This window comes from Hibiscus syriacus, unplaced genomic scaffold, assembly GCF_006381635.1.
Source record: "Hibiscus syriacus cultivar Baekdansim isolate YM2019G1 unplaced genomic scaffold, ASM638163v2 tig00002840_pilon, whole genome shotgun sequence".
Classification (NCBI taxonomy): Eukaryota; Viridiplantae; Streptophyta; class Magnoliopsida; order Malvales; family Malvaceae; genus Hibiscus; species Hibiscus syriacus.
In genome coordinates this window covers 1,377,979-1,403,798 of record NW_024061947.1, presented here as the reverse complement: position 1 = coordinate 1,403,798, position 25,820 = coordinate 1,377,979, and the positions used below count along the sequence as shown (strand labels likewise).

At 36.0% G+C, this 25,820-nt stretch overlaps 1 protein-coding gene, 2 long non-coding RNA genes and 1 pseudogene across 3 annotated transcripts; 2 read left to right on the top strand and 2 right to left on the bottom strand.

The window, feature by feature from the left end:
- Nucleotides 1-4,245: 4,245 nt before the first annotated feature.
- On the top strand, nucleotides 4,246-5,144 carry LOC120154865. The gene is made up of 4 exons (XR_005518914.1): nucleotides 4,246-4,337; nucleotides 4,499-4,606; nucleotides 4,753-4,869; nucleotides 5,099-5,144. It is a non-coding gene; the product is annotated as an uncharacterized LOC120154865 (long non-coding RNA).
- On the top strand, nucleotides 5,144-6,898 carry LOC120154871. The gene is made up of 3 exons (XR_005518915.1): nucleotides 5,144-5,189; nucleotides 5,373-5,481; nucleotides 6,787-6,898. It is a non-coding gene; the product is annotated as an uncharacterized LOC120154871 (long non-coding RNA).
- On the bottom strand, nucleotides 5,937-8,188 carry LOC120154857 (annotated as a pseudogene).
- Nucleotides 8,189-10,616: 2,428 nt separating this feature from the next.
- On the bottom strand, nucleotides 10,617-22,085 carry LOC120154849 (aspartic proteinase 39-like). Its single transcript, XM_039166498.1, has 10 exons — nucleotides 21,737-22,085; nucleotides 21,074-21,203; nucleotides 20,725-20,972; nucleotides 20,019-20,246; nucleotides 19,318-19,480; nucleotides 18,970-19,043; nucleotides 18,786-18,870; nucleotides 18,591-18,654; nucleotides 11,243-11,314; nucleotides 10,617-11,146 (listed from the first exon to the last, which is right to left on the bottom strand). Exons 1-10 carry the CDS (start codon nucleotides 21,958-21,960, stop codon nucleotides 10,980-10,982), a joined length of 1,455 nt encoding a protein of 484 aa, XP_039022429.1. The 5' UTR covers nucleotides 21,961-22,085; the 3' UTR covers nucleotides 10,617-10,979.
- Nucleotides 22,086-25,820: the final 3,735 nt, after the last annotated feature.

The following is a 25,820-nucleotide window of genomic DNA, read 5'->3' as shown; positions in this document are numbered from 1 at the left end:
ACTCTTTACGGTGTATTTACTACAAAAACCTCGTCACACCGAAGAGAAATATTGGAGGTTGCATGGAAAGCCTCAGACTACAAATAAGAACTCTATAGAGAAAGTAGGTTCAGTAAGAGGATAAAACAGAGCTTAAGCAACTAAACATGTGGTTAAAGAGTCTGATGAACAATTTGTTAAATTCAATCGGGAAGAAATAGAAAAATTAAAGAACCTACTGGAATCCTTAGAAAAATATCCTCTTCAGGTACATGAAATTTAGTTTTCTCATATATATCTTCTTCCTCTTCTCAGAATTCTAACGCCTTGGACAAAACACCTGGGTAATTGACTCAGGAGACACTGACCACATGATTAATTCTTCACTGAACTTCCTCACCCACATACCCTACTCTAGCAACAAGAAAATCACGATTGCAGATGATACTATGGTAACGGTTGCTGGCCAAGGAGATATTGCCATCAGTAAAAATCTATTACTTAAAAATGTTCTACATGTGCCAAAACTATTTACTAGCCTTATCTCTATTCCAAAGCTTATCAAAGACACTAACTGCAGTGTTCTATTTCATCCTACACAATGTATTTTTCAGGAGTAAGAAACGAAGAGGATGATTAGGCGTGCTAGGGACATAAATGGGTTATACTACCTTGAAGATCTTAGTGGACCAACTAGAGTTTTGAATACTCAGCCATTGTTTGTTTTATTCGAATATACAACCAATAAAAACCAAATCTATCTACATCACTTTTGCCTTGGTCACCCACCTTTTAGACTCTTAAAAACTATGTTTCCCTCCTTGTGCAATTCCTTAAATGTTGAAGAATTTCATTGTGAAGTTTGTGAATTTGCAAAGCATAAACGTTCCACTTTTCCAGCAAGTAATAAATGAACCAACAATCTCTTTACCCTTATCCATATTGATGTTTGGGGATCATCCACTATTCCTAACATAATCGGGGCTAGGTGGTTTGTGTATTTTATAAATGATTGTACTCGGGTTACTTGGATTTATCTACCAAAACAAAACTATGATGTTACATCTACCTTTAAACCTTTTACACCATGATCAAGACTCAGTTTGGGGCTGAAATAAAACGAATCAGATAAGACAATGCCAATGACTACTTTAATCAAGTCTTGTATCCTTATTTCTTAGAAAGAGGTATTCTACACTAGTCCTCTTGTGTAAACACTCCCCAACAGAATGAGGTAGCAGAAAGAAAGAATGAACATCTTCTTGCCATAACTAGGGCCCTTTTATTTCAAAACAATTTTCCTAAAAGGTATTGGGGGAAGCTGTGTTAACAACCATTTACATGATAAACAGACTACCCACTTAAGTCCTTGAATCCCAAAGTCCCCTTCAAACCTTTACAAAGTTCTTTCCAAATTTCATTCTCTCTCTTAACCTAAAACCAAGGGTATTTGGGTGTGTTGCTTTTGTTTATATTCATTCTCAAGGCCGAGGTAAACTTGATCTAAGGGCATTAAAATGTATTTTTATTAGGTATTTCTCTACTCAAAAGGGCTAAAAGGGCTACCACCCTCCTACAAGAAAATACTACACTTCATCTGATGTCACTTTTGTGGAAAAATAGAGTTATTTTACAGTTCCTTATCTTCAAGGGAAGATAAGGATGCAAATTTTTTTATACTTCAACCCCTCGTTGATTTTCCTACACCTACACCTATACCTATACATTCTACAGAAACACAGACATAAACACAGCCTGCTTCTACTTCATCCTCTCCCCGGTCAAAACCTAGTACTCCTCAACCAAACATTACTACATCACAACCCAATATTCAGGACACTACTTGTCCCCTAAGGGTCTATTCGAGGAAAAAGGCACTTATGCAGATTCAATCATCCCCTTCTCATGCTCATGCTCTTATACAATTTTAGGTACACTCTGAAACTCTTTTTGAACAAAGTGATGCTGAAAATACTATATCTAATTATGATTTTGAATTTACCATTGCTATTAGAAAAGGAAAAAGAACTTGCACCACCAAACATCCTATTTATCTGTTTTTGACCTATAAAAACCTATCCCCCAATTACAGAACCTTCCTTGTAGCCTAAATGACATTGCTATTTATCTGAGGCATTAGAAAATGAGAACTGGAAAAAGGCTATGAAAGGGGAAATGGAGGCGCTGGAGAAGAATAAGACATGAGATTTAGTGAAGATGCCAGAAAGGAAAAAAATAGTAGGATGCAGATGGGTACTTACTGTTACGTATAAATCAGATGGTTCTCTAGAAAGGTACAAAGCAAGATTGGTGGCTAAGGGGTACTCTCAAACTTATGGAATTGATTATCTTGAAACCTTTGTTTCTGTTGCAAAGATGAACACAATGAGGGTCCTATTGTCCTTAGCAACTATTCAGGGATGGAATTTACAACAATTTGACATCAAAAATGCTTTTTTCATGGGGACCTTGAAGAAGTTTACATGGATATTCCACCCGGATTTGATTCGAATACTGGACAGGCAGTGTGTAAGTTAAGAAAAGCTCTTTATGGTCTAAAACAATTCCCAAGAGCTTGTTTTGGGAGATTTACTAAAGTAATGCTAAAATAAGGCTTCAAACGGAATCAAGATGATCCTACTCTGTTTGTGAAATATTCTCCTTCAGGGGGAGTAACTACATTGTTGGTGTATGTAGATGATATAATTGTTACAAGTAATGATTCTGAAGGATTTGGAATTTAAAGAAGTGTCTTATAAAGGAGTTTGAAGTGAAAGGACCTTGGAAGATTAAAATACTTCCTTAGTGTTGAGGTGGCTCACTCATAACAAGGGATTTTTATATCTCAGCAGAAGTATACATTTGACTTGTTGAAGGAAACTGGAAAATTAGGAAGTAAACCAGCAGAAACTCCTATAGAAGTCGATCACAAGATTGGAGACTCAAAGAAGAATGATATGATAGTTGACAGAAGTTTTTTTTTCAAAGACGTGGGAAAGCTTATCTATTTGTCACACACTGGACCAAACATAGCATATGTTGTTGGGGTTGTGAGCCAATTCGTGCACAATCCCAAGGAATCATAACTAAGGGCTATAGTCCAAATTTTGCAGTACTTGAAGAGTACACCAGGAAAAGAAATTCTATTTAGAAGAGGGGGGAACTTGACTCTGGAAGCATACACTGATGCAGATTATGAAGGATCCATCATTGATAGAAGGTCAACCTCAGGTTATTGCACTTTCTTGGGAGGAAACTTAGTTACTTGGAGAAGCAAAAAACAGAATGTGGTGGCTAGATCAAGCGCAGAAGCTGAATTTCGAGCTATGTCATTAGGAATTTGTGAGTTATTATGGATGAAGATTATTTTAGAAGACTTGAAGATAAAGTGGAATGGACCAATGAAACTCTACTGTGATAACAAGTCAACAATCAACATTGCTCATAATCCAGTTCAACAAGATAGAACAAAACATGTTGAAGTGGATAGACATTTCATAAAATAGAAACTTGACAGTGGTCTGATCTGTATTCCCTATGTGACCACTTGAGATCAAGTTGCAGACATACTTACCAAGGGTCTATTTGGTAAGTATTTTCAGAAGTTAACAGGCAAGTTGAGGATGGAAGATATCCATGCAAACATACTTACCAAGAGTCTACCTGGTAAGTATTTTCAGAAGTTAACAGGCAAGCTGAGGATGGAAGATATCCATGCTCGCAGCTTGAGGGGGAGTGTCAGAGATTAGTTACCTAAGTTAAGAAGATTGAGTTGGATTTGTAAATATTCTATCTAGTTAGTATCCCTAAATCTAAGGGATTCTTTTTATTACTAGAATTAGTCTCTTACCTAGTTTAGAAGTTACCTAAGATAAGGCTTAGGCTTGTATATATAATTGTAAGTTTCCTACACATTTAATAGGAGTGAATTACAGTAAAATTCATGGCTTTTGTCAAAGGAAAATCCTACAAATTTGTAATTTTGTTAAATGCTTTAACTGCAGTACTATAATGGTGATGTTGAGGAGCTCTGTCTAGTTTTCACAGTTACTGAAGAATCTTTTGGTAAACGGCACTTTATCGAGCTTAAACCTGGTGGCAAGAATGTTTGTGTGACCAATACGAAGAAGAGGCAGTATGTTCATGCAATGGCAGATTACTAACTCAACCGACAGGTCAATTTTTAGTTATTTCATTAATATTATAGAAATATATCTGTGCATCATAAAATCATTATATTAACTTCTTTTTAATGTTGGATCGCAGTACTTCCCTTTTCAAATGCATTTTATAGGGAGTTAACTGATCTTATATCTCCCTCTTGGTTGAAGTTATTTAATGTAAGTGAATTCAATCAGGTATTTTTACTCGATGTGGTTTTTGAGGATTCATACTTGTGCATAGTTTTACTTAATGATACGCCGAATAGTTTTCTATTCAATTTGCCTCACCTATCCTATCACTTAATGATAGAGGTTGACTAATAGCACACAACATTGACCCACATTTCTTTATGCAGTTACTTTCTGGTGGAGACCATGATATTGATGTTGATGACTTAAGAAATAACACACGGTATACTGGTGGTTATTCCGAGGGAAGTCGAATGGTTAAACTTTTCTGGGAGGTATTAGCATAATGGAAGTATAACTGATTTTTCTAACGTTTGGCTTAGTCCCTCAAATGTTTTAATCATGAAAACAGCAATTCATAAGAAAATTTCATTTACTGCTAAAATTTCATTTAGCAGTTCTGTTTTAAAATTTCATTTAGGTTATGAATGATTTTGAGCCAATAGAGCGATGTATGCTGCTAAAATTTGTGACCAGCTGTTCCCGAGCTCCTTTACTGGGGTTCAAATGCTTGCAACCATCTTTCACAATTCATAAGGTATGCAATTATATCTGTTAAAAGTTTTCCCATTTGCTAAATCAATTTAATGAATTAGATTGCAACAAACAAAAAACAAAATGAATAAAAAAAGGAAATTCCCCAAGTTTAAAAGAAAATATATTTTAAAGACGAGGGATAAACGAGAATTATAAATGCAGAAAGGGGTACGTGACCATCTTATACCTTGTCAACAGCTAAACTAAGTCAGGATCTTGATCTTGTATAGGTTGCAGGTGATGCTCCTTTTTCTGGCTGCGATTGGAGGTTAAGATTTAGAGCGACTTCCATCAGCTTCTACGTGCTATAACACTCTCAAGGTATTAAAATTGGGATTGGATGCCCTCAAGCCTAGTAATTAATATGTTAAAAGGCTTCATAACAATATCAAAGTTTAAGACACGTGATTTAACATCTCATATCTGCGTAATGGAGGGGTGAATTGAGATTCTAAATTCTAAACTAATCACATCCATCTTTCTTGCTCTGTTGAAGGGTCACAGCTTCCAACATATAAGCGGTTAAGAACTCTGAAAGCAAAGCTTCGTTAAGCAATCAATTCTAATGCTGGATTCCAACTTTCATAGGGGCCTGAGATATTTAATTGTGCAGGTGAACTTCTAGTACCATTTGAGTTCGACTTCCTTATTGTCTAAATTCATTTCTATCTGCTACAAGGATTTTAATATATTAATTTTTTTATAGAAATACCCTTACTAAAGATCATGTCTCTTTCAAATTTCAATTGTCATCTAGTTTATTGATGGTTAATTTTGTAGACTGTCTGGATGAACAGAATTGTTATAGGAACGGAAGAATTGATTAAATAGCGTGTGAGATGTGAAATGATTTCAACAATCTTAAAATTTGATTATGTAGGAATATGCGCTAGATGTGAATCCCAAAGTTGTATGATAGGGCAGAGTGTGAGATAGTTGTGAACCCAAAGTCGTGTGCTAGTCGGGGAAAACTAGTTCATATGTCTTTCACAATGTTTACACTACCATGTCTATATCATTTAACAATCTGCATTTTCTGGCATACTCTAAGAAAGCTAACTAAATTGTTCACAAAGCAACCATATCATTTTATTGACGCAAGGATTGATGCATCAATTTCCCCGACAGAAATGCAGCAATTTACCCCTGCTAAAAGCATAATAAGGAGGTTTTACATGTGAAAAACACTAAAATTCTCCTGCTAAAACAGCCATACCGATGAAGCAAATATTTTAGACTCATTATAATGTCTAATATCCTACATATGAGAAGATTACAGAAACTGCTGTTAGTGTTTCCTTCTTTTTATTCCCTTTCTACAACCATGAAGGAAATAGCTTCAAGAGATGAGTCCCACTCCCTGTGCTAGCAAATTGCCTGATAATACTTCATTAGCTGCTTGAGAGGGATGGAATCCATCCCAAAATGCATATGATGTAGCATTGGAGCATGTCCCCAGGGCCCTGGCATTGCAAAGCAAGGAGGTCTCTAGAGTACCCGTACCACAGCAAGCTCTTCTTGACTCAAAGAAACCTGCAACAATAATAATACCAAATTCGCAGGGGAAAATTATATTAATAAGTCACTTCATTCAACTGGAAAATCATGCATGATGGAACCTTGAATAAAACATTGAAAGGAACTACATCGTTTTGAAATTGATATGAATTATCAGATAATAACCCCAAAAGTTTACTAGTTTCATGTTACTAGTGTGAATAAAACTTTATCTTTTAGTACTAGGTTTTCCTCAGTTAAATAATGAAATTTGGTAATTAAAAATTGCTTTCAAAATATATGATCTTGTTTATTCTATTCGCTTAAAGTTAGCAGAGTAATATTTAAAGAAAATTAAATTATTCCTACTCATACAGCATGTTGATTCATTCTGTTGATTAACTAGTCTTTTGCACAATAGGTGGTTTACCATTGTCGCTAGGCTTTGTGACCATGTCCAAGAGAGGCTGGTATATATCGAAGACTACAAGTTTGAGACCAGGAAACTTATTCTGTAGGCTTAGAGATGTGCTGTTCAGTTTATTGTTGAAGGCTATGGCATCTTGGTTTAACCTTGCAACACAGACGTTACTTCCTCCACCAAATAGGGTGATTGCTGCAGGTAAACAACCTGTTGGTGGCAAGGATGTCACTCCAATCCTCCTTGCTCCCAGTCCATACAGATTCTGTTTCAAACATGAAATAGTTGTGTGCTTTATAGAAACCGGCATGTAAGAAGCTCGCTTCTCATTTTTCTTTCATTTTCATTAAACATTGCTATGAGCTTCAATTACAAATGCATTTCTTTTTACTATTATCGTTGTAACATTTCTAGTTACATAGTGTCTACTGTCCAGAATTAGGTAAGGGTACAAACATAATTCAAAACAGGCATTAATTTCTCATGTAAATGGTCCAGATATTGCCGAAGATAGCATAATATCCCCTATAAGTGAAAGCTAAATGATACCTGAATGAAACTAGAGTAGGATCTCATGAGAATATCAGAGAATTGATCCGGTGTATAGATTCGGTTGAGTAGAGGATTGATGTAGTAGTTCTGAATATAATCACTACTTCCTGCACTCAAAAGATGTATGGCACCAGAGACTGTCGTTAGCTTTAGCTTTTCCTACCATGTTCTCCACTTTCGTTTGATACTCCTTGTAGTAGTTTAACTGCAGGCTCAATATAATGGCACGCTACAGGATTCAACAAAACAGTTCATCTTGTTAGATGAGCAGGCTTCATATTCAGAATGATAGAGAAAAAGAGAGGGGTTGAGATCTTAATTGTTTACATATAGGTTTGCAGTTCTGTCATATAAACCAGAGGCAGCCGAAGCAAAGTTTGCTCCGGTCAAGAGAGCATTTCCTCTGGCATCTTGACTAAGGTAAGCTGGTGGGTAAGACATGAATCCAAGGTACTCAGCTGTGCATGCAGGAATGAAAAAGGTCCATTAAAGAAGAGTGAAAGAACGTAAATGAATGGAGAGAGAGAAAAACACGGTTCTCAAGAAAACATTACCGGTGAAGTCCGTGGCAAGTTTCCCGTTACAGAATCCTCCGGTTGGCCTGTGAGTAACAAAATCTCTTCCATATGGTGGGAAGTTCGCCTTGATAGGCGTATTGAGATTGTTGTTATTCCCGACGTCAACAACCGAGTCCCCAAAGATGATGAGTGCAGGAACAAGGGGATCGCCATTAGCCAGTGATGAAACCAGTACAATAACCAAGGTAGCCAAAAACTCACTTGAAACTCTCATTTCTGTTTTTTCTCCTTTGCCCTTTGTTTCAACAGTAAACCTGAGTGCTTGTATACCAGAGAGAGAGAGAGAGAGAGAGAGAGAGAAGTTAATGGAGGGGGGGTGAAAGGAGGGGCAGGTGAAGGAGAATTTAAGGAGAAGGAGCCATGGGTGAGAGTTATGGTGAAACTGATACAAATGTCTTTAAGAGAATGGTTCCATTAAAGGTGCTTATTTCTAGGAGAAGAGACATGTTTTAGCATTCCGTAAGGACCCATAATTTCTGCCATTAGCCTTAACAAACAAAGTGCAGTCCATGTCCTACCGTTTTTCTTCAGGTGACAATAGAATTAGTTAAAGTTTTAAGTGCCTTTTTAAAAAGAGCTTGGTTGCCGTTTCATCCACATTTTGCATAACGTCCGAGGGTTGCGTGTCTTCAACAAATTTTCCAATCGTGTTCTACGAGCATGATCCCGTCATCCAGAGGTGGCCAATTTTGAAGTTGTTTCTTCTCTTTTAATATCCATTGGTTACCAATTATGTTGATTCATCTCTTTTATTTTATTTCCCAACCCCATACTTGTCTCTGTCGTATGTCTAGACTCCAAAGACCCCCAAAGCTTAAAAAATGTGAACTCGTACACTTGTCTGACATTTTTTTCTCAAACCCGGGTAATATGAGTTGCAAACAAAATTAAAAGGTTGACTTAATTGATTAAAATATGTTACAAATGATGAGGCCATTTCACTAGGATACTTTGACGTACTTAAAAACAAAGGGATTCACGATTTTCCAAACATACCCATAAAAGAATTGCAGGAATTGAGCCTTTACCCACCCTGTTTCATTCATCATATTCCCTATCGATGTTGATTTCTTTTGAAGGTAGTAGAGCTGTGAGTTCAGGGATCTCATAAGCACCAAAAAAACAGATCAAAGTGGTGCTGGAGCTTAAATTTTGGGGCGTCGAAATCATAAACTTGAAACTTGTTTGGTGTCTTTTGAATTATTTTTGTAAGTTGTGTCATCTCACTGATTCAAACAAGTTAATAAACGTTCTCTTTATCATTGGGTTTTCCAAATAAATCTGTTCATAATCATTTGTATTTGATTGCTGGATGCGTGTGTAAAACACGTGTGCAAAGATGTCCAGCTGCATGTGAAAACCTTACGTTTACAAAGAGGCTGAACATGGTATCAGTATCAGTGCATTGTAAATAGGGTAAACTATGCATTTAGTACCTAAACTATTAGTTTTCATTCGTTTCAATACCTAAACTTTTGATTTCTTCAAAATCGTATCTAATGTTTAATTTTTGTTTTCATTTGAATACCTGTCGCTAAAAACTTAACGGAACTTTTCCATGTGACATTTTTATAGGTAAATTTCATCATTCATCACTTAATTATTTCCTCACTCCTATTTTGGTCATTAAAGTTTACAAATTTTTAATTTAACTACTCAACTCTCAAATTGCTCATGTTTTAATCAATTTAATTTATTTTATTTATAATATATTGATACGTGATATTTTTATTATTTTATTAATATATAATTAAAATAAAATATAAATTTAAAAATTAGGAGTAATTTAAAAGTTAAGTAATTAAATTAAAAAAAATTCAATGACCAAAATAGGAGTGAGAAGATAGTTGAGTGATGAATGATGTAATTTATCCATAAAAAGTGTTAAGTTATAACAATTCACTATGTTTTTAACGACGAGGTACTAAAATAAAAACTAAACGTTAGATATGATTTTTTTAAAAAATTAAAAGTATAAGTACTAAAACGGGCCAGAATTGATAATTTAAGTACTAAACATGTAATGTATCCTTATAAATAATATAAAATTTGTAAAATAAGAAATTATTTCTTTTTAAAACTAAAACATTCCCCCAGTGTTCAATCTTGGGTTTAACTGGAATACTTCTGGAACCAAAATTTTGCACGACCCCATGTCAATTTTCCACTAGTTGTGCTGAAAAATTATTTATTCAGATTCTTTTATAATTTTATAAATAAAATAGCATTCATTCGATAATATTATTTTTAAATATTATTTTTTACTTGTTTATATAGAAAAAATAAAAGCATCTTTATAATAATATTAAATATCTTTTAAAATAAAAGTAATTTGATTGAGTCCTTGCTCAAAAATATGGCGCAATATATGCCCTGTGCTGCTTTGTTTTGTGCCACCTTCCTACATGTACAATTTCTTAAACACCTTCACAGTTGCCTGCTTAGCAAAATCTGAATTTTGTATATTTAAAATCTGGAGTTGGTAAACCCCCATCACTTCTTCAGAAATTTCCCAACCCCAAAATGAAATAACATTCAACATGAAGGATTTTAAAGCAACTTCTTGTATTTACTTGTTACTACCAACAAGGTTAGGGCCTATGGCTTAACACAAGAAATGAAAAGGAAAAATATCATCATTAATTGCCTATTTCACCAAAAACCAGACAAACAAATGATGTTTACAACATGGACACTGATTGCCTATTTAATCTAGAGACAGGGAAAAGAGAACCGAGTACCCGTTTTTTCCTGCTTCCGAAGTAGTGTGTTTTGCTACACCTCAATTCCGGTAGAGAGATAATATACAGCTTTCGCAATGCCTGGACATGAAGGGTCGTTTACAAGGAGCAAGCCAAGATATCTGTAAGAAGTTTAGATGTATGTCCCCATCCGTTCACAAGCAATCTAGGCCAGATGAGAACCTTACACTTTGGGGTATAACTACCCTTTTCTATCCAAGTAAAAAGCGTAAATGCCTTCCCGACCACCGAAAATAAAGATCGGACAATCTACTATATAGATTGAAGAAAGAATGAACTTTTACAGACTGTAGAGTTTAAATCACATAACCTGAAATCCCACAAACTCTAAAAGTTGTATAAGGAGAGTTATAAAACTGAAACGCATAAGCTTGAAGAGCATCTCTCGCGTCGAGCTACTCACACTCGGCTGTCCTTCATTTATGAAATCTTTACTGGAAGTAATGGAGACATTTATAGATGATGAACCTAACAAGTTGAATTTCAGATACAATGTTGCAAAAAATGAAGTAATAGAACTCCAGGATAAAAAAGGATATAATCTAATTAATAAACTAAACTTACAATCGTAGTTAGCCCATCCAATTCGTTGACGAGCAAGATCATAAACAAATATCTTATCTTTTAAGACAAGATCTGCAAAATGAGTAAGCTACAAAGTGGTTACAATCATCTTTAAGAAAGTAAACAAAATGGTGAAATTATCACTAATGCAAAATAGCAGGCACGAACTAGGGTCCGAGAGACCCGAATTGATACTAGAGTCATAAAGTTTTAGCTTCGATACCATATGATTGGGTTATCATGTGAGTAGACCGAAAAAAGGCTTCTTCAATTTTCAATGGATAAGGATAAAATCAACAAAACCCCATTTCCTTAATTAATCCTTATAAGTAGATTGATTTTAGATTTTTTTTTTTTTGGTGTGTGTGGAAAGGAAAGGAGCTATTTCAATATTTTTTCCAATAATTTCACAGAAATGATATACAATAACAAATAAATAATAATAAATTGAATTTTAGACTGATTCTATATAAATTGAATGTTCCCCTTTTACTATCCATATTCAAAGAGTTAGTGAGAATTCCTCGGTATGCAACCAAATTTTAGATGATTCATTTTTTTTTTTTGATAGAAATTGGATAGGCCTCGTTAAAAACCCCCTTCTTCACCTCCATGTTACAACAATAACATGAAGGGCATGGGAAGGAGGAAAAGAGTGCCTAAAAATTCATTAATACCAGAATAATACATATCCATCCTAAGAAGTTTTGTTACAACATAAAACTTAAAAACCAACACAGAACATAAAAACCAGCTCAATAATTGTGCAACCTAGCCAATAATCTAATATTCATCCTATTCCTTCTTTAGCTAGTTTATCCGCTTCACAATTAGCAGCTATCAAAATATGCCTAACAATTACCCCTCTACTCTCCACTAATGCAACAATGTCTTTCACCAACGGCTGGAACATAGGAGTACATACACCCGGATTTTTAATCCATTTCAGTGCATTAAGGGAATCTGATTCCAATATGACCTTTGGAAATGAAACCAAAGATTTCTCCTCGATATACATCAGCCCTCTTTTTATAGCTAATAGCTCTGAAAGAATAGGAGGACCCCCCCAATCCTTTCGGAAAACGAACCCTGCTGCAACCCTTGAGCATCCCTTAATAATCCACCAATGCCTCCTTTATCCCACTCCTTAAACATCGCACCATCAACATTTAATTTAACGTAACCCAAGGGAGGAGCAGTCCAACACGAGGAAGAAATAGAATCCTTCTTCATTCTTACCCCCAAATCAGCTATTTGAATATCACCCACTAGAGAATCAAAATTTATCTGCACATCATTGAATCTCGCGACAAACCATGATGCAATTCTAAAACGAACAAGGAAGAACAATAACGGGCCATCCACCTTTCCTTTCCCAAAAATAATATCATTTCTACACTTCCAAACCGTCCAAAGCACCGCCCTAGGGATGAACTTCCAAATGGTGGATTTCGGGATTAAATCATTCCAAACGATTATGAAATCCAACAAAGTCTGAGGTGGCACAAAAGATACATTCCAAGATGACAAGAATCTATACCACAGGCCGCTGACAACCTCACAATGAACAAATAGGTGAGAAACCGACTCCACACACTTACCACACAAAGGACATAACGAGTCTTCAATCCCTGAAACTCCTCGCTTTATCAATTCCTCTCTAACTGCCACTCTCTGATGAGCAGCCTGCCAAACAAAAGTTTCGACTCGAGGAGGAGCAACCCCTGTCCATACAATATTGTCCCAAATACCATCATCTTCCTCATTACCAGCCCAATCAAAATAGCACTTCACACAAGATTTAGCTGAAAAACAACCCTCCCCATTCCCTGTCCAGACCCAACAGTCATCTTGCAAAGATGATAGAGAGGTAGAATTCAACAAGGACATAAGTTGCATCCACTGTTCAACCTCCCAGTCCACCAAATTCCTCCTTAATTTAATGTCCCAGAAGCACCCTGAAGAAGAATTTTCCATGAATTCTGCAACTTTGCCCCCTTTATTCAGTGATAGAACAAAGATCCCTGGGAACCTAACTTTTAAAGGGAACGAACCCAACCAAGAATCATGCCAAAATTGCACTGTCTCTCCATTCCCCACCTTCAAACACAAATTCTTCCTTATACAGTCCCCAAAATCATCATTAGAAAAGAAATTATTAATTATTCCTTTCCAAATCCAAGATGCCCGATTAGACAAAGAATTCGTAATTAAGCATGTATTAAAGTCTAAATTATACACGCAACACACAACTTTTTTCCACCACGAATTCTTCTCTGATGCAAATTTTCATACCCATTTACCCAAAAGAGCTCTATTTAGAAGTGCCAAATTCGGAATTCCCAAACCCCCCAACCTCTTCGGCTTGCATACTAACTTCCAATTCAGCCAATGAATATTCCTCTTATTTGCCGAACCGCCCCAAAGGAAGGCTGCCATTATAGAATTCAATCTCTTAACCACACCAATTGGAATTCTAAAAAGGGAGAGAAAATAAGTCGGAAGAGAGCACAAAACTGACTTCACTAAAACTGCCCTACCAGCTAAAGATAAGGAATTAGCCTTCCAACCAGGCAATTTAGAATAAAATATCTGGACTATTGGTTCCCACAATACTGCAGAATTCCTCTTAGATCCCAAGGGTAAACCTAAATATTCTGTTGGAAAAAGTCCCACTGTGCAGCCAATTTCCACTGCCCAACTTGCTAACTCATCCGGATCCACATTAATGCCGAAGATTTTACTCTTAGATTAATTCAATTGCAAACATGTCATCAATTCAAAAATTAACATCACCCTTCTGACATTCTTCAAGTCTCGAACAGTAGCCTTGCTAAAGATAATGAGGTCATCCGCAAATTGCAAATGTGATAGCATAAACAACCTCTCTTGATTTCCTAACTCAAAGCCCGAAAACAACCCTATCTCCATTGCTTTAGCCAACATCAAATGAAGCAACTCTCCAACCAAATTAAACAACATTGGAGATAATGAACAGCCTTGTCGGAGACCTCTTACTGTTTTAAATATTTCTGTCGGTGACCCATTAACGAGAACTGAAATTGTGGCTGTTGAAACGCATTGATTAATCCACGAAGACCACTTATCCCCAAACCCCATTTTGCACATTATTTTCATCAATATAGCCCAATCCACAGAATCATAAGCTCTTTTAAAATCTACTTTGAATACGACCCCCTTCAACCCCTTTTTCCTCCAATAATCGATACCCTCATTTGCAATAAACGAGCAGTCCATAATCTGTCTTCCCGGTATAAACGCAAATTGCGAAGGGCTAATAATTTCATTTATACAAAGGCTTAACCTTCTAGCTAGAACCTTAGAAAGAATTTTATATAATCCTCTAACAAGGCTAATTGGCCTAAAATCTTGTAGCTCCTCCGGATTCACCCTCTTTGGAATGAGAGAGATAAAAGAATGGTTTACCTCCGAGTCCCATACCTTCCCTCGATGAAATTCTCTAAAAAACAGCACCAAGTCTTCTTTCAAATTTGCCCAAAACTTCTTGAAAAACCCTAAATTCAGACCATCTGGGCCTGGTGCTTTATTGTTGTCCGAATGCGCAATTGCTTCCCAAATTTCTTCTTCAGAAAATGAATTTTCAAGAGCCCTGTTTTGATCTAATGAAAGTTTTAAAAACTCCAAATCCAATTCCTCCACAACCAAGGTATCGTTTTGGTTGAACACCCCTTGGAAAAAATCCTTCGCTGATTTTTTAAGTAAAATAGGATCCGAAATAACATCACTGTTCACAATTAGAGACTTGATCCTATTCATCCTTCCTCTCGCTCCTGCAATTTGGTGGAAAAATCTTGTGTTCTTATCTCCTTTCAAACCCCACTTCATTCTTGATTTCTGCAACCAAATCGATTCTTCTTTCTTGTACAAATCCCATAATTCTTTCTTCGCTTCCACTAAAACCTTCATAGAAACCAAAGAACTACCTTTTTGTAAATCCAATTCCATCGCCTGAATTTCATTCTCAAGGCTGTTAATCTTTGCAGGAAACTGAAGATAACTTTTACTAGACCATCTTTTGACCGCCCCTTTGACTCCCATCAACAGATTAGTAATGTCATTATTTTTTCCCTGTTTTCGAAAATTCTGCAATTCCTCCTCCATCATCTTGCTAAAACCAGCCTCTTCCATTACATAATTAAACAGCCTGAATGGTTTGTGACCCCAGTTAATTTCACAATTTTCCAGCAGAATCATATTGTGGTCCGAAACAGACCTCGGCTGTAAGGTTTGAATAATCTTGGGAAACAATGATAGGAACCTCTGATTAACCAGAAAACGATCCAATCTGATATACGTAGGTTCTTCCCTGTTATTGCACCAAGTATAACGACCTCCTGACAACGGTAAATCAACCACATTTGCTTTATACACAAAATCTCTGAATAATCCCAATGAAACCGAATTTACAGCACCACCTACTTTCTCCTCATGTGCTAGAACTGCATTAAAATCCCCTTCTAAACAGACCGGGCCATTCACAGTCTCCACAAAATCCAAAAGCTCTCTAAAAAACTGCTCCTTTTCTGACTCCACACTTGGACCATACACATTTATAAAACAGCAAGCCTCTGAATCCCCTTCAAAAGAGCCCATAATTGCCGTGAATCTCTGCTGTATAAATTCTTGCTGCACTACAAACTCTTTCTCATTCCATAATGTTATTATTCCTCCAGCAGAACCTTCAGCTGGTGAAACTAACGAACCTGTTAAGAATTTTCCTCCCATTTTCCTCAGGACAGAATTCCTCACGACTTCCAATTTCGACTCTTGTACAAATAAAATTAAAGGTTTCTTCTCATCAATAAACTTCCTAACAGCTCTAGTTTTTTCCCTCCTACCCAAACCCCTAACATTCCAGGACATTATCTTCCAATTAATCATCATTCGCAATCATCAACCTTATTAGGCTTATCCCCTTAACTTCCCCCATTCAACTCTCTCCCCTTTACAGAGGAAACTGCCTTTTTCATGAATGCTTTTTTTCCCCCTCTGAATGTAACTCCCATTAACTTACTCACATTCCAACACTCTAAAGCCTCTACCTCTCCCTCAATCTCATCTTGACATACATGATCTGAAGTTGTACCAGCACAACTCTTCACTCCCCCCCTTCTTGATCTCGAATAGACATGATTACATAATCCTCTTTCCGATTTACTGACGGCAACATTCTTGCTGGAAATTCTGGGTTGGGACGAGAGGACAGTCCCTGACTGAACAGCAGGCTGAAACTTCTCTGCTATATTATTTGATGTTGAACCATGAGAAACAATACTAGTTCTAATACCCTCTTTATCCAACCCATTCTTCCCCATAGTTTGCAGGCCTGTTTGCAGCCCATTATCCCGGTCAACATTGTCAAGCTCTATAAAATCACCTCTGCCTTCGTTTGAATTTCCTGGCTCATTCTGGTGAGTGTGGACAGCTCCTACAGCTGTCAAACCCTCACATAAGTCAACAAAAGACATATTTTTTGAATCTTTGTTCAAATTCAAACGCTCCTCAAAATCTGAGCTTTTTCTTAGTGGGGAATCTTGTACCCATGCCTCCACCCTTTCTTGTGAATCTGACAAATCCTGAAATCCCACTTGTTCTGCCTGTCTCGAATGAATATTTTCCTGGCTCCAATCCGAAGAATTATCTTTCCATGGATCTTCTTCAGAAATATCATCTCCCACCAAGTCTGTTAATTCAGGGAAAAAATCCTCATAACATTCAACCTTTATTTTGGTACAAAACTTCCTCCCATACGTATTAATAATAACATGTTCTGGAATATCAAAAGGACTTTGGACCCTAAGCAGCATCTGAGCAACTCTACAATCCGCTCTTTGAGCAGTTTCTTCCTTAATCTTCACTAGCTTGCCCCATCTGGATGCCAAACTGGAAAAGAAAGGAACTGACCAACAGTTTAGAGGCACTCCTATCATGGAGATCGCACAATAAGCTAAGGGAATAATCCCATCATCCGAAACAGGTTCCAGTCTTTCAAACCAGAAAGACAAAGCATCCCACCTCTCTTCCAGCGCAGTTTTCATCTCCTTCTCCGACGGAAAAACTACCAGGCAAGCGTTCATTGCAAAACCCCACCTTATCACCTTAGCTTTGAAACCATCATTCCAAATGGCCTTTTGCACGAACTCCACTTCAAAAAGTGCCTTGTGAATCCCAGTCAGGGATGATTTCAGCCAAACCCTTTCCTCCACCGGCATAAAAAATTCCAAAGGCTTTCTAACCTCCTTCAAGATACTATGATTGTTCTGTTTAACACCCTCTTGATCTTTGTTCACCCCTACTAGCGTCTCTTTATACGTCCTTCCATCAAGAAACCTTTTTAACAGATCCGTCTTCCCCACCACTTCCACTGAAGATGGATGCATTCCTCCCTTCACCCCTCCTCCTTCAGCACTATCAGCACCCTCTCTTCTAACACCTACCCGACTCCTCGACCCAAATACCTTCTCATATTTTGCTACTACCACTGTTATTTTTCTCCCATCCAACATAACATTGTTCATCTTATCCACTGCATTGTGCAAATCCTCCTTACTTGCAAAATGAACAAATGCAAAAGTACACACTTTATATTTCGGTCTCTTATTAATAAAAGGAATGAACACCTTAATAACTTTGCCATGATAACTAAAACATTTCCATAATGCAGTTCGAAGCACTCTCCTACTGAGATTATCAACGAACGCTGACCATGGACCTCACACCAGTCCGATGTAAGGTACAATTTTGTCAATAACCTCCAATAAAAAACCGGTAGTTCTGCTGTGCTGCGGGTTTTAACTAAAATGTTATCATGTCTACTCTAAAAAGTTAAGTTATACAATTGGTAATAATTTCAGTTACAACCGAGAAGTTACATTGCGGCGGGTTTTAACCTAAAATGTTATCATGTCTACTCTAAAAAGTTATACAATTTGTAATAATTTTGGATTTAATCGAGAATGTTACATGCGTTTCTTGACGGTAACTTTTTAGGTTGCAACCAAAATAGTTACACAATTTACATGATCTATTATGGAGAATGTAACATTTCCGCCTTCAACCTGAAATATTACCCAATATACTCTAAAGAGCTACACACTTGGTAAGTTTTTTGGTTACAACCAATTGCAACCTTTTTTAAGCCTTGTATTAACCTATTGTATTTAAGAACCCCATAAAAAAGTCTCAACTTTGATGATTTTTACGAGTTCATGCACAAATACAGCACTCATTATATACTATGGAGAAAACACAAAAAATAAGTCCCAAACTCCAAACTATATTCAATTCAAAGAAAACCATAACTAACCTCCTAAAATTGTCATTCCACTCTGAACCTTTTGGAAACCAATGCACCACATTGTAGCACCATCCTGCACAAACAAACAAAAAGGACCCATTACACTACATGCAGCTGAATTTCCATTAACATCGGTCATTATTACTTCATAATAACTTACATAGAATTAACCAAAAGAAAAGAAAAGAAAAGAAAAAAACTTACACGCATAAGATAGTCTTCTGGTTTTAACATCATTGATGCACCACCCGCAAAATTTAGACTAACAGGGGGGAATACCTCACTTACACTGAATACAAATCAAATATCAGTCTTATTTAGCATGGGATAACAAAAAGTAAAGATAGCTATGAGAGTACAACATAAGAGATAAAGCTATAGACTTGACCTGGTGGGGACTAGATAACACTGGCTTCCTTTAGAAATGATGGGAGTAACAGATGGTGAAACTGTAGCAGTTATCTGCAAATTCAAACAAGCAAGTCAGCTTCAGAACACATTACTAATAAAGTGATGTAATATAACTAAACATCTAATGCTTTCAGGGTGGCAATCTCAGAAGACATGTTTGTTTCCTATGTCACCATTTACACTGCTTTTAGTTTGACAAGAATTTCCTATGTCACCATTTACATTGCTTATAGTTTGTTTTTTTTTTTTTGATAAAAGTAGGAGGTCTCAACATTGCTTTTAGTTTGACAAGAACTGAATAAACATTCATGGTATTCAAGCTTACAGCGCTAACAAATGGATCATATGCCTCCTGCACCAGGTATGCCAAAGTTGTTCCAGAGTCAACAATAGTCCCACGAGTACTAGATGTTGCAAAAACTCCTGGGTCAATTTGCAGCAACTGCCCATTGACAACAATGCTCTGTAGAATTAAATTATAATGAGGCCTGAAAATGTTAAACAAAGAAACTGTCAAGCCTGCTGCAAAATTTGTAGCCATATATTCCAAGTAAAACTGAAAGATCATATTTTTCGCAAAAGAAATGCTGGCACGGTAAAGCCAGAGATGATTCATGTAAACATCTATTCACCGCCAAAAAAAGAAATAACCAAATAAGCAAGTTGACAGCATTTCCATCACCCCTTCATACGCATAAACTCCTTCCCATCCCACTATCAGAAAAAGTGGGCGATAAAATGAAACGAGATAGGAAAAAGGCCAAGCTTTTGAAAACCTTGACTCCTAGAAGTAGTGGTAATATAAGGAACGTGCACTAATAAGCAGAATAAAGTTCAAAATAACCAAAAGCATCTGACCCGTTTAGACCGAGGAAATAAGAAAACTTATGTCATTGCAGAACATATCTGAACTGCTTTACCAAAAATATTTATAAATGTTCTGCTTCAAGAAAATAGAACAAAACCATCATAGTAGAAGAAGCAAGTACCAAAGGCTACAAAAGGTATGCAAGAAAGTGGACATACTGTAATGGGACAAGTGGACTATAAACAATGCTTGGCTCCAAAATCTCACCAAGAACCATTATACCCCCTCCATTGCCATCTCCTTTCAGACAATGTGAGAAAACTCTAGGTGTTATTCCCCGTGATGACAATTGTGATATAACAGACAGATCACCTCGGCCAAAGCCAAATATCCCATCCACGGCTTTATCCGTCTTAGCTAAGTCACCAGACTGATATGTGCTGCACCTGTTTCCAACAATGTCCGGATAGGAATAAGTTTTTTATAACATGGTGAGATTAGCATAAGCCAAACAGCAATTAAGATATTATTTGATGAAAGATATAGCCAACAGAAGATATAAACAAAATTGCTTTTTTGGAAGATGAAAGATACTATGAACTTAAATGACAAAGTTCATATTCCTTCTTCTATGGAAAAATCAAAGTGCACTAGCTGAACTCAACCAATTTGACATTAACCTCATTCCAATTGCTCAACTACTTACGGTTGCCTAATATCCAATCCATGTCATGGCATGGCATTTAAGCATTTTAACTTTATGATCCACCACTGTCATTGAGGATCACGCCAGAGTTTCATAATAGACCAACATGATTGACCCCTTTATTATGTTTCCTCCTTCTCTTCCATTTATCTTAATGGTCTCTTCCAATCCTATATTATCAGAAAAAAGCAAATCTCTATTGACTCATGGAATCTCACCCAAATACAACAAGAGCCGAAGAATTGGCAATCAAAGATTGTCCCAAAATAGCATCAAAATACAACATATCAGCTACATAATAACCAGAAGTCCCACTTCCATCTCCATACTGGAATGAGTAACTGCACTGGTTAATCTGAGAACACTGAGTTGCAGTTGTTTGAAACTCTGAAGAACACACTGTATCCGAACAAGAAACCAGCTTAGCAGATGATGAACTTGAAGAGTCAAATAAACTGAGTTGAATCTGTACAGTTCACAACAAAACAAGTTAGCGGTTACATTCTCGACTGTCACTTTGCCCTAAAAACTTGTCAAATTTATTGAGGTAAAAGGAAGGAATTTTACTCCAAGTCCACTGGATTGGGGACAATTAGTGCAAGAACTGCAAGTCACCCATAATATATCACTTCCAGTGTCTATCTGCACATTGAATTCTCTAGGAGGCGATCCAATTCTCACCTTTGTAAAATAAAGCCTAAACAAACAAATTAAATACAAAAAAAATCAATAAGAAAACCAATGCAACTATCTAGATTCCAATACGTGTTAAAATAATCGATGAAAAGAAAAGGCAATTCAAGAAAACAGTAGACAAAATTGAATGACAATAACGCTAGCAATTGGACGAAAATAATTAAGGAAAAATAAGACAAGTTTTCATCTTTGGATAACCCAAAGGGGTTAAAAAGTAATATTTTTTCTTTTCCTTCAACATTCATTACCTTCCACTCCTTCAGCTTTCAAAAGAAGCGTAAAGATAAAGCTCGAAACAAAGTAAATACGTAAACGCAAAATTCAGTAAATAACAGCCAGGAAACAAAATTGATAAACAAAGAACTTAAATTCAGCCAGTTTCGTACTCTACAAATTCATCAAAGAAAACCCAATGAAGAACATAAACTATAAATTCATATTAAGCGAGAAAAGTTAGAACCCAAGGAGAACCTGAAAGCCGTAAAAGTGAAAACAATAAATAAATAAACAAAAAAAGGGGTAAGCTCAAATCACCCGTCGGAATAGGGATCAGAGGAGCCTTGAACAGAGAAGTCGACGACTCCACCAGCTAAACCCTGCAAGATTCGAGAGTGTCTGAGTTGGTCACGAGCTACGAGTTGGCTCAACTCAACTGAACCGTTCAAAGGAAAAGCTCTCTCCAGTGGGATAACAACACATTGAACCACCGACAACGATGCTAAAAATTCCAACATCAGCAGCAGACTGGGAGCCCGCATTTTCCCAAAGGCTTTGTGAACAAATTTTGAAACAAGAAAGGAAAAAAATGGGGAGAGGTTTCTTTATAAAGATGGGTTCAAATTAAAAGATTGACCCCGTTTGAGTCTCTGCATTGAGAAGAGAGAAGAAAAGAGAAAGAATGTTTAAGCAGTGAGAGAGAATCCTAAAAAAAACTTGGAGAAATGAGAATTGTGTTCTGATGACTTGGCCAGCTAAATTGGGGGATAAAAAATATAGGCGTTAAAGAGGCAAGACGTGGAAAGACGAAAGTATCCTTGACAAGGAATTTCAGTTTGCACCGATTTGCAACTTGCAAGTGAAATTTCTTGGTAGTTGGTTGAATATATCGTTTTCCTTTTTATGCTTGTATATACTATTATTATTTGACGTTTTAATTAAATTTATTATCATAGATTAACTCATTACTAATTTAATTCAAAATTCTGAAGTTACTGTCATTTACTCATTTATGAGCTGCAATAAATATTGTTATAAATATGTACCTGTCTTTAACATTTTATAAGCTTTTAAATAAAATTTATTATTTAAGATCTAATTCGAAACTGAATATATAATCAAAAACAATTACACATAAATATTACTATCACCTCCGCTGATAATTGTTTTATAATTTGATCAAAAAAAAGAAGAAGATGTGTATATATTATTAATGAATAAGAAACACGACAAACAGATGCTACCTTATAATTATCTCAAATTATACAAAAAATAATTATTTAATAATTTAACTTTTAAAAATTAAATTATTTATATAAACTTTTCCTTTTAATTTTTTTGAATAGATATTTCTTCTAATTTTTGAATGCATATTTTTAAAACGTTTACTTCAATTTGATGTCATTAAATTATGAATATAATTTCAAATCGGCAATTACAATTAAACTAGAGTATAATATATGAATAAAAAGTATATATATATATATATATTTATAAAATTATGGTACTGACTCAATTCTATTTGTACTTGTAAAAAATATCATTAAAATTTATTAATTTCATAAATCGTGAATGTTTAGATTATTATTTATTTTAATTAATTTAAACAATTAAAATTATTTTTTATTTTTATTTTAAAAATTAAATATTTCATTTGCTCGCACACATGTTGTATGTGTGTCATAAAATCTAATTGTATTAAAATACATAATTAATATAAATATTATGTTAATTAGTTTTAAATAGCCCCAAAAATACCAGCTCTACAGAGTTTGTATGGCAGTGAATTCCATATTAACGATATTAAGAGATCAGAATGTGATTAACATTTTTTTTTTTTTGTAAAAGGTTATTTTGTATTATGGGATTAACAAAGTAAATACCCCATGGCCCTCATTAAAAAACCTCTCTAATCCCACTTGGAGGAAAAAGAGTATGTGCAATAGAGCAAAGAACAGACCATTACACACAAACAAAAAAGAGCAGCACAGCGTGGGACAAACCCTAGCGAAACCAGAATAGAAACAAGACACACAAGAAAACCAACCCCAAGCAAATCTGGGAGCAAGGCCGGACAAATTGAAGCTTGAAATAGGACTACATACACCCGACAACCTCCTTATGTCCCACAAGCAGAACATCACGCGAGGACCTACATGTCAGAGCACCATCTCCGACAACATACTTGTTTTCCAAAACAATGCTAACTCAAGGGCTCATACACCCGCTCTTTGGATAACCTGAAAAGCAGAGGAAAGTGACACACACTGCCTCACCCATACAAAGCAGCTCGAAATACAAAACAGTTGCTGAAACTCCATGAACACTTTTCAAAAAATAGAAAGGCCAATAAACTCAGCCCAGGACAAAACGCCCATCATACGACAGTATGGGCACATCGAATAAAATAATACCGACAGCCATCTCATTGCCCACAACAGGATCTCGAAAACAGCAAATGCAGCAGAAACCTCCTTCATCCTAGGCAGCATCTCAGCACCAACTACTACAGAATTCGCCTCTCCACCACCGGCCGGACAGCCATCAAAACTCACAATGCATACACAAACACAGGAGCTGCCAAAGGACGGCATCTAATAGCAACACCAAAAAAACAAAAATCCAACCAAAGCATAACAAAAGACGGCTGCAGCAACATCACGCATTCAAACGCATCTAACAACTCACCAAAGCACAAGAAAAGCAAAAGAAAATCCAACTGAATATCTTATAATGAAATGCATCCTTAAGGCATTGACGAATGAATTCTTAAACTAACGAAATTGAGAACAAAACGGCCAACACATAGGAACCGTAGAAGGCTAACCAAAACTAGAAATCTTCCTGACGCTCACTCCATGGATATAGCCAAACAGAATAAACCAACAACAACCAACAACAAAAACAAGCATTATCCTTCTACAGCAAACCCAACAACCCTAATTTCATACTCAATTCCAGAAAGACCCATTCGATATGAACAACCCCTCACTCAAATCAAGCTTCTACCAGCAACGACTAATGAAAATCAAAAATAGGATAAGCTTCAGCAGATAGAAATACCTTTCGACCAAACCCACTCACTCAAATAAATCTAAGGGACGATGAAGAGGTAACAACGGCGACGAACAAAGAACCGCTTGAAAGACGGAAATGGCCTATTTCGCGATGCGAAGGCTGCCTCCACCACCATCCTTGCTGCTGAAAGACAAAGTTATAAAAGGAATAAAAAAAAAGAAAAGAAAGAAAAAGATCGGCGGCCAACGACCAGCCTTAAGGGCTGGTGCCGCCGCCTCACCGGCAAACTTTTGGGACTAAATCAGATGTAATTATATTTAAGTGGACTAGAATTCACAATCTCTAAGAACTTTTAGTAGAACTAGTACTCAATTGATTATCTTATAATTTATGATAATATGTAAAGCAATTAAAACATGTTTAAAATGTATTAAGAATCCTCGTAGTTGAATACCTTGTTGTTAAAAAACGATATCCGTCAAGCACATTGCAATCTGCAACCAGTGTGGACATTCACTGTAATATCCAAATTGAGAAAACTACGCACATGGTCATTGAAGTTTGAATAAATGCTTATTTTAATTATTAAATATTTAAATTTTATATTATGATCATTAAAGTTATCGATAAATCACAATATTAGCTGTATGGTTAAAGTTCGTTACACTGATTAATGTCTAAATTGGCTGGTCAATGTATTATTAATGTCAGGTAGAGTGATTGCGTGGTACATTAATAAAGGAATAATATCTAAATTGGCCCTTAAATTATAACTGAAACATCAATTCGGTCCTTTAACAAATCTTGTTAACTGTAATTTGAAAAATTAACACCTATTCCTTGAAATGCAATCCAAAGGAACCATTTCTCTGGCACCGTCATCATCGGTAGTTGCATTTAAAATAAAAGTTTTAACTATCTCGACATGAACTTGCAGATATTAAAAAAAGTGGCAAGCAGAAAACTTGTGGAGGCCATACTCTGTTTGATCTGGTGAACATAGAAGAGTTATTGCAGGTTGCCAGTGAGCTGTCCTAGACCATTGTGTTCAGTGTTGATAAGCTAAATTAAAGACTTTTTTCTAATCCATTAATTAGTCGAGTAATTAAGATTGCTTATATTTTCATTTTGTGTGAGTTTAAATCTCATTATTTATCTTAAAAATATAATACTTATTTAACAAAATAAGAGCTGCCTTTTTCTCCATCTATATCAGTTCAATAATGTATATTATCACATTTCTCAAAATAATGAAGGTCAAAGTTACCATTTAAATTTTCTTGGATTTTAATGCTTGAAGTCACATAGACTAGAGTATGAGATTTTATATTAAGGACGAGTTTATAAAATTATAGGAATGCAAATACATTCTTAACAGAAAATA